Source organism: Triticum dicoccoides, chromosome 5B (assembly GCF_002162155.2).
Source record: "Triticum dicoccoides isolate Atlit2015 ecotype Zavitan chromosome 5B, WEW_v2.0, whole genome shotgun sequence".
Taxonomy (NCBI): domain Eukaryota; kingdom Viridiplantae; phylum Streptophyta; class Magnoliopsida; order Poales; family Poaceae; genus Triticum; species Triticum dicoccoides.
Window position 1 is genome coordinate 704,571,058 of NC_041389.1, and position 9,264 is coordinate 704,580,321.

Below are 9,264 nucleotides of genomic sequence, written 5' to 3' on the forward strand. Positions count from 1 at the left end.
TATCTCATCCATGTGTTCCTCCATGACCTTTTTAACTCATACCTTCTCACGCGGCACGACAGTCTCTATCTAAATCCTGAGATCCTTCCAACCGACCATCCGACGAATCCATGGGTGCTACCCTTGCAAAACACCGCCCTTCAAGAAGATCAATACTCGGAAACCACTACCTGTGTACATAGTTTCTTTTTCTTTTGGCGAGAAAGCGTTCGATTTATTCATCCTCAATTATGGCAGTACACTGAATGTTGGAAATAATAAAAAATATATCTAGATTTGTAAAACAAACGACAACCATAAGCACTGAAGCGAGACGAAGGCACGCCGCCGTCATCACCTCTTCCTTGCCAGAGTCGGGGAATACTTCTTGTAGTAGACATGCTAGAAATCGTCGTGGTAAGTCCCCATATGACCAGCGCATCAGAACGGGGGGTAGTACATAGTTTCGATAAACTGCAGCAATTGGGATTGACCCGAGCAAGTAAATTATAAAATGGCTGGGTGTTAACGTGCAGATCCGGCCTCGCTGGCCTTTTCATATTAGTTGTAAAACCGCGCCCCGCTGATGATGACAGGAGGATTAGGCAGCTTCGTTTACAGCGGAGTAGTTAGTTAGTTAATCAATATTAATCATGAATTGACGAGCAGTAGTGTCGAGCACGTGACATGGTGGCGGCCTCATCAGACAGCCTAGCATCGCACAAGAGAGAAAGAAAAGCGACCCGGCCCAACTGCCCTCCCCGCCCACGGATTTGTTTTTCGTTTTTTTTTCTTCGTCGGAGAGAGAGGGGGAAAAAGCGACGCGTTACGCCACGTCACCCGCGCCCCAACAAACTCCGCCATTTCTTTTCTTTTGCGGAGGAAAAGAAAAGTAGCCCAGCCAAGGTCCAAGTTCCGAGTCCTCCCTCCCTCTCTCCCTCCGTCCCCGTCTTCCTCCTCCAGCGACCGCTTCTCCCCACCGGCCGCGCCGCCCCACCCACCGGACCCAACCACCGCCGCGCCCCGCTTGACGGCTCCCTCCCTCCGCCCGCTCCTCGGAGCCACAGGTACGTGCTCAGCGGCCAGCGCCGTCGTGTGCCGTCTCGCCTCGCGCGCGTGGGTGGGTGCTGCCGCGTCGGCCTCGGTTGCATCTGCGGCGCCTGCTCGGTGGCCGGACGGTGGTGTGCGCCCGTCCGCTCCCGGCTCGACCGGCGGCGCGGGCCGCCTTTTTGTTCTCGGTCGCGGTAGTGGGGGATTTGTCAGACTTTTCGGGAATTTTATGGGGGGTATGGGTGGGATTTACTCTAGATGCCGTCGGACTGGTTCTCCGTTTCGCGATGCGGGCTGCTTTGGTCCCGCCCTCCCGTAGATTGATTGCCGCGCGTGTGATCCTGCGGAGAGCGTGCCTCGCGATCTTACCGTGATCTGATGTTTCTCCCCTCTCAATTTGCTTGTCCCAGGTCGGAGGCGCTCGATTCGGCGCGCTGCCTCGCCGGAGACGCCTGCTCTGGGTCTCGGTGACAGCTCAGCTCGGCTCCCCTCCCCTACACTACCGTGGTGCGGCAACGGACCTAGGGTTTACTGTTCATCAGCAGCAGGGTGAGGTGGCAGCTCCTGCTGCCCGGGAGTCAGGGGACGAGCCAGCTTAGTTCAGCGTCGGTTCGGGGGGGATTTGGACTGATCTGGGCGGTAGCATGATCAAGCAGATCCTTGGCCGGTTCCCTAAGAAGCCGTCCAAGTCCGGGGACAAGGATCCGATCGGACGGTCAGGCGCCTCCGTGTCCAACCCTCCGAGAGGCGCGGAGAGGGTGGCATCCGGCCACACGCCAATCATCTCCAGCTCTGGGCTCAGCTACGGAAGCGGCCAGCAGCATCCGGGTAACGGAAACAACCCGAGGGTCAATAATGGCAATTCATCGGCCTTCGAGGTGCTGCCGGGCTTTAAGGACGTGCCCAACGCCGAGAAGAATAACCTCTTCGTCAAGAAACTGAACCTGTGCTGCGTCACGTTTGACTTCAGCGACCCGACAAAGAGCATGAAGGAGAAGGAAGTAAAGCGACAAACTCTGTTGGAGCTCGTGGACTATGTTGCCTCGGCCAACCAGAAGTTTCCGGAGATAGTTATGCAGGAGACCACGAGGATGGTTTCTGTGAACCTGTTCAGGACGCTGACCACCCCTCCCAGAGAGAACAACATTTCAGCCTATGATTTGGATGAGGATGAGCCTGTGATGGATCCTGCGTGGTCGCACTTGCAGATTGTTTATGAGTTGTTCTTGAGGTTCATTCAGTCTCCGGAGACTGATGCCAAGCTGGCTAAAAGGTACATCGACCATTCGTTTGTCCTCAGGCTGCTTGATCTCTTTGACTCTGAAGACCCCAGGGAGAGAGAGTACCTCAAGATGATACTCCATCGTGTCTATGGAAAGTTCATGGTTCATCGGCCAGTTATTAGGAAAGCCATCAACAACACCTTCTACCAGTTCATCTATGAAACTGAAAAGCACAATGGAATTGCAGAGCTGTTGGAGATCTTAGGGAGCATCATCAACGGGTTTGCGTTGCCACTTAAGGAAGAACACAAATTGTTCCTTATCCGGGCCTTGATTCCACTTCACAAGCCAAAGTGCATTGCAATGTATCATCAACAGTTGTCTTACTGCATTACCCAGTTTGTTGAAAAAGATTGCAAACTCTCAGACACAGTTATCAGGGGCCTACTGAAATATTGGCCCATCACAAACAGCACCAAAGAGGTGATGTTTTTGGGAGAGTTAGAAGAGATACTAGAAGCTACACAGCCCGCGGAGTTTCAGAAATGCATGGTTCCTCTTTTCCGCCAGATTGCACGTTGTCTGAACAGTTCTCACTTTCAGGTAATATTAACCGCACACGGTACCTTTTTTAAATTAAAAACATACATCTATCTGTGTTGCTTGATGCTTCATTTTTCATTTCCTCTGTTGTGTAATTTTCATCATTCCTTTTGTCCCTGGATAGGTAACAAATGAATAGTGATAAAAATCTCATTTTTTATTAGATTTCTATTCAAGGCATGGTAGTGCAGATTTAGCATTTGTATTGTGTCAATTTATCCGGTGGCTGGTCTGTCTAGAATTAGTGCACACGTTACCTTATTTTGCACGGAATGTCATATTTCCAGCTCACTGCTTTGTATTCGAAACGACACTTTTGTGATAGTTTTCTCTATTCTATACCTTTCCGTTTACTCTCAGGCTTCCTTTTTTAGAGCGCCCTGTTATTTTGTGCTAACGACATGCAGTGCGGTGCTGCGCACAATCTCTGACATCACAGCTTTGCCAAAAGCTGTTTTTTATTTTATTTTGGACATAAATGCTACTCCCTCCGTCCCTTAATATAAGACGTTTTGGCAGTTTAATTTGAACTACAAAAATGTCTTATGTTAAGGGACTTAGTACATGTTTAAGTTGTTATGAAGCACTGCTGGGGTCCTAGCACTGCGACTGACAACATTAGCAGAACAAAGTGCTAAAGTCAATCTTATACGGTTAGTTTTAATAATGCTTGAGCAGTACTCTGGTTAGTGACTGCCACAGAAGCAAATTCTGTTAGCTGTTTATGGCTTTTGTCTACAATGGGCACCTGACAAGATTCTGTTTAAGGGATGTCTGTTTCGTGTGGGCTATAAGCCTATGACCTAATTCAGGGACTTCACTTGCACTTTATTCCATCAAAAGCCCTTGTGGTACATCTTGAATCTGTCAGAATTTTAAAAAGCTGATGCTTATGGTTCTTTATTCTCATTCTTCATGATTATGTGAATAGAATCTTTACTTTGTTGCTGGAGAAGGCACTCATGAATGCACATGCTAGCATGCTCGAAGTTGCAGAACCAGAGTATATCATTAACTGGTGAATTGTAGCTAATGGTGCTTATGCTACTTCCAGGTTGCTGAGAGATCGTTGTTTTTGTGGAACAATGACCATATCGAGAGTTTGATCAAACAAAACAGCAAGGTGATATTGCCCATCATATTCCCTGCACTGGAGAGAAATTCCAGCGGGCACTGGAACCCAGCTGTGCAAAGCCTCACTCTTAACGTGCGCAAATTGTTCTCTGATCATGACGCCGGACTGTACACCGAGTGTCTGCGGAAATACGAGGAAGCCAAAGCCAAAGAGAAGGAGAACAAGCTGAAGCAAGAAGCCACATGGAAACGCCTAGAAGAGATCGCGTCATCAAGAGCAACCAGCGGCGAGGCTGTGCTCGTCCATCGAACCTTACCCCGTCAATCTTCAGCTGTGTAGCTAATTATTCAAGTGGTAAAGATGTTCCCCTTTTCTTTTCTTTCTCTGTTGGGTAGTTTGTAGCTCCTGCAATTGTGTCTAATGTAAGAATTTCTTGAATCAGTAGGGGTTCCTCCAGAGATTCGTGAAACATTGTACATGATTGAATTGTATATACAAGGTATATTAGGCGGGCAAATCGACGGGAGATCTGAGAAGCCAGGTGGTGGGTTAGGCGCAGCGCGGGAGCATCATCATTTCTTGGTCCTGAGCCTCGGCGGCTTCTCTCGGCATGCTGAGATCTGCGGTTCATTGCTATATCCTTTATCCTTGTCCGAATTCGGTTACAGTCTGTTCCTCCTCCCATGGAAGGGTTTGTTGTGGAAGCAAATGGTCGGCCGTTGTGGTCGGTGGGTAGGTCTCTAGTTAGAGAGGTAGAGAGAAGTCGGTCTTCATTTCAAAACGAGTCATGGTTGTTCTTGAGTCGGCATGGTTGTAAAAAATGGAAGCAAAGTTTTCTTTTCCTGTACAATATAACCAAAAATATTTTCTCACATAACGTGTGAGGTGCATTCATTTTATTATTATTATTATATATGGCGTTCTGTTTCGTTGGAGGATTTCTGAATTGGCCATTTTAACCTGGAACTCTAGGATACTCTTTATTAAAATTCTCTGTTCGTCGCCGTAGCGTCAACTAGTACAATCTGTCTCACAAATCACAATGGATTCAGAACAAGGTGGTGGTCACAGTTCAACTGAATTACAACATCCACCACAAGACTGCTGCTAAAGGGTGAAGATGATCCTCACATGCCGTGGCCTTTCCTGGCGGCGGCGAGCAGGGAGGCGAAGGATGGGCGGATGAAGGCGCCGGAGGCGTCGTGGAAGAACATGCCGGCGACGACCTTGTACATGGCCTCAGTCATGTGGACGCCGTCCCAGTTGACGTAGCGGGCGGGGTGGGCGCAGGCGGCGGGGACCTCGGGCGAGCCGCAGGTGGAGAAGATCTCGAAGTTGTAGGCGCCGCCGCCGGAGCCGCAGCAGGTCTTGAAGGGCTCGGCGAAGCCGTACCTGGCGGGGCTGCGCATGACGGCGAGGTGCGCGGCGTAGTAGTCGGCGTAGGCGATGGCGGCGCCCGGGTGCGCCTGCCGGAGCCGGTGGATCCCGGCCTGGAGGTGGCGGTTGTGGTCCATGCTCTGCTTGTTGACGGAGGCGACGCAGCTGAGGTTGTCCCGGTCCTCGGGCCGCGCCAGCGTCATGGCCAGCGGCAGGCAGCCGGTGAGCGGCAGCCCCTGCACCACCACGTACTTGGCCCCCCTCTTCAGCAGCCCCTGCCATTTTGTTTCAGAGAAATCACTCCAAATTAACTAAAGAAAACAAGATCTGAGATTTAATTTTGCCGAGCGACCGACAGAAGCTTTATGTGAGCTTTATTATTTTGATCATGAAGAAGTATTTTGGTACAAAAGTAGTATTGCACTCTCGTACGTTACTCCATGCTCTGATTCTTCTTTTTACTAGTAGTACTACAGCTCCAGTTGGTGAGTGCATGGACAAGAATGATGGAGTCCATGATTGCTGCAATCTTTAACCGGTTTCCTCATTCATCACCATGGTTCTTTTTTATGAGTAGGTAGCAGAAATTGAGGCTGGTACTAGGGCTACTGTACATGCATATGCAGTGGCGGCAGGTCGAGACAGCGCAGTGAATGGCCATCAAAATTAGGTCGCGGTACCACTCACTCACTTGTCCTGCGCATCATCAAAGCGTCAACAATTATGTACTACGTACAATACTCTACTAAAACTAGTAGAGCAAGTGGTTACTACTTAGCAGTTCAATGATTTAATCGGGCATTTTCTTGTTTATTTGTAGCTAGCAGTATCAAATTCAGACCGGCAGTTCAGCTGTACATACAAACGCACGGGGGAGTTCAGCGGAATTTGCCCCCTCTCTCTTTTTTTACTCTTCTTTATTATGCAGTATAGCCTTTTCTTGCAAGGGATACATCTAGAAATACTACTAGTTAGTTGCATTGTTTTCTCCAGGGACAGAGAATGAAGACGGGATTTAAGAATGGATGAGCAGCAGTAGTAAGTGTCGGCAGGGACAGCGAAAAGGCAGCCGTGGATCTGCTCCATCTGTCCACTCTTGGGCAGTGCTCCGGAGGAACAACAGCTCACACTCGCTCGCTCACTAGTTTGTAACCGTGCATGGAAAGGTAGAGAAACTCTCTAGAAGTAACTACTAATGTACGCTCGGTCCTTGGACGAGGCCACAGGTCCGTCAGTGAGTCGCTAGGAATTAACCACACCGAATTTAATCAAGGTAAGTAAATGCACCCATCTGTCAAATTAATCAGACCTTCTGACATGTACTACAAGGACAGACAGACAACGGGTTGCATCCATGGCCGGCATGGGGTCTCAAGCTCTGGTCTGGACACTCACTGTGATAGCTAACCGCTTTTTGTTTTCACCAGCTACTTACTGTGCACTACTACTTAGTACAAATTACAGTCATAAAATTAGGAGATCCATCTATCTATGACATCTAGCAGTCATGACCCAATCTAGTTGCACCACTAGTTAGATTTTGGTTTTATCTTTCATCGACAGGCATGCTAACTGTGCTCTAGATTATCGCAGATGCATTTTGTGAAGTATTGTCTAGTGTGCCAGTAACTGATTGAGGTTGAGTAGCTAGGTACCTCGAGGAAGGTGGTGACCCTGTCGACGGCCATGGTCCGGATGCGCTCCGGCGGGATGGAGTCGGCGGCCATGAAGCTGTAGGCGTAGTCGTTGGCGCCGATCTCGCCCACCCAGTACAGCGCCTCGCCGATCTCCTCCTTCTTCACTCCGCGCGCCTTGAGGTGCGCGTCGAACCACCCGAGCTCCGTCATGATGGACTGCGGCGTGATGTCGATGCTCAGGTTGTTCTTGGCGAAGAAGTCGTGCTCGATGGCCGTCGCGCCGGCCACCGCGAAGTTGGCGCCGTAGTACTTGCTGCCTTTGGTGGCGGTGGCGTTGGGGGAGGAGGCGAGGGAGAGGTAGGGCGGGAGGAAGGAGGGCAGGGCCAGCGCGTCGGTGGCGAGGAAGTCGACGACGAGGCGGCCGTCGGAGTAGCGGTTGGTGGAGCGGTGGAAGAAGGTGGCGCCGTAGGGCGGGTTGGAGACGTAGCCGTACGAGTAGGGGCCGGTGGTGGAGTGCGTGTTGCCCGTGTCCGTGAACGAGTCCCCGAACGCGTACACCGTCCGGAACGGCGGGGGTGGCGCCGGTGACGGCGCAGCGGCGGCCACGGTCACCGCGGCGACGAGGAGGAGGAGGCAGAGGCGTCGTACGGCGGAGGACGCGGCCATGGCGAGCGCGATCGAGTGAGCTCGCTTCGCTTGCCACCTGCTGCTGGATGCTGCTTAGCCGCTTAAGCTTGCTGCCTCTCGGCGTCTGGGTGATGGTGGTTTTTATGGTTGGATCCATCCAGGCCCGCCAGGTAGTACACCGGGCCGGACTTGACCGACTTGAGGGTCAACGCTTGCCCGAGGCCCGGCCTGGCCCGTGGGATCAGACCTGGGCCTCCCGTGGCTTGCATGCATGGCGCTTCTCATTGACCTGCAGGCGCCTGCAAGTCAAGCTGCTGTACTCTTTCTCAAAAAAAAAAAAAGTCAAGCTGCTGTACTAGTGGTACTATGCTGCATTTCACTGGGAAATTATTAGCAGACCAATTAGGTGGTGGTTAAGGGGCCAAGCATAATGGGCCGTGTCTGAGGTAGGAGGAGATGTGGATGGATCAAACAGATTATTAGTGTGTGGGTGGGTTCAGTCATGGCTGCACCAACCCCTTGGGATTTGTTAGGTGGTCATTAGTACTGGGCGGTAGTAATACACAGACAGCAGGCAGGCGGCAGGCTAATAAGAAGAGCTGCAGGCGCCGCACTTACACCTCTGTCCATATCCTTCTAGATGATCGACTACATATACACGGTGCAATGCAATTAGTAATCATCCAGAAAAAAGTTACTCCTACACATTTGTATGTGCTTTATAGCAATAATGCTAGACCTACAAAAAATCTACAAACGGTTACTTAATTTTTCAAACTATAATTCTCTCCCCTTGAATTCAACTGGAGTGGGCCCCCTCGTTTCCTTATTACCAATCATAATCCTCCACATCAGCTTGTTCGTAAAAAAATATAAGTAACCTTTGATCTAGAGTCGTTCGGTCTAGATTCAATTTTTTTGCCCTCTCCGATTTCTATTATTAACAAACTGTACCACCCTTTAGGTCTCCTTTGGGCTGGAGGAATTTTGTAGGAATCATATAGTAGTATAGGATTTTATATGAAAAATTCATTCACAGTACTTTGGTTTAGATTCAATGAAAATAAACATTTGTCTAGATCCAATGAAAAAAATAAATCCTATGATATGAACCAAAGGACATCTCTTTCCTATCCCTATTCATAGATTCTGAGATACATGTCATTTTATTTCCTATGACTAGTAGAGAAATGGCTAGCGCCCAATTTTCAATCAGCGCCACCACTATATTTTTCAAATAGTGATGGCGTTGGCATATTTGATACGACATCACTAAGACCATACTGGTCAATCGCGAATCTAGTAGGGGGGGTTTCGATAGCCTCGATCCCCCCCTCCAAAAAATTGCAAAACAAAATTACTAGTATTCGTAGCAATTTTTTTAAACTTATCTAGACTTCAGAATTGAGAGTTTTTGAATTTTTTACACATAGCTAAGTTTGAGACTTCCCCTTCATTTTTCTTAAAGATTCGCCACTGATAGTGGTGGCATTGAAAAATTGTTGAACGCCAAATATATGTGGGACCCACAGTTGGTACAAGGCGTCATATAGTGGTCACGTGGCATAATGGAAATGCTAACACTATTAGGGTTTCTTGTAGCGTGATATGTGTTGCCACGTCACCACTATATTATTTTGTGACATTTTTATAATATTGTAGTTATTGGAACTAAATTGAATCTTTTCATAAT

The 9,264-nt window shown here is 49.2% G+C and overlaps 2 protein-coding genes across 3 annotated transcripts; one reads left to right on the plus strand and one right to left on the minus strand.

The window, feature by feature from the left end:
- Positions 1–862: 862 nt before the first annotated feature.
- LOC119312806 (serine/threonine protein phosphatase 2A 57 kDa regulatory subunit B' theta isoform-like) lies at positions 863–4,841 on the plus strand. 2 transcript variants are annotated; one of them, XM_037588575.1, is made up of 4 exons: positions 863–1,046; positions 1,440–2,855; positions 3,910–4,284; positions 4,373–4,841. In XM_037588575.1, exons 2-3 carry the CDS (start codon positions 1,674–1,676, stop codon positions 4,267–4,269), a joined length of 1,542 nt encoding a protein of 513 aa, XP_037444472.1. In that variant the 5' UTR covers positions 863–1,046; positions 1,440–1,673; the 3' UTR covers positions 4,270–4,284; positions 4,373–4,841. The 2 variants fall into 2 exon arrangements, with proteins under 2 accessions (XP_037444472.1, XP_037444473.1); XM_037588576.1 differs by having other exon boundaries at positions 4,376–4,841.
- A 42-nt stretch (positions 4,842–4,883) lies between these two features.
- On the minus strand, positions 4,884–7,625 carry LOC119312808 (GDSL esterase/lipase At3g48460-like). The gene is made up of 2 exons (XM_037588577.1): positions 6,963–7,625; positions 4,884–5,582 (listed from the first exon to the last, which is right to left on the minus strand). The coding sequence occupies exons 1-2, from the start codon at positions 7,608–7,610 to the stop codon at positions 5,058–5,060; spliced, it is 1,173 nt and encodes a 390-aa protein (XP_037444474.1). The 5' UTR covers positions 7,611–7,625; the 3' UTR covers positions 4,884–5,057.
- Positions 7,626–9,264: the final 1,639 nt, after the last annotated feature.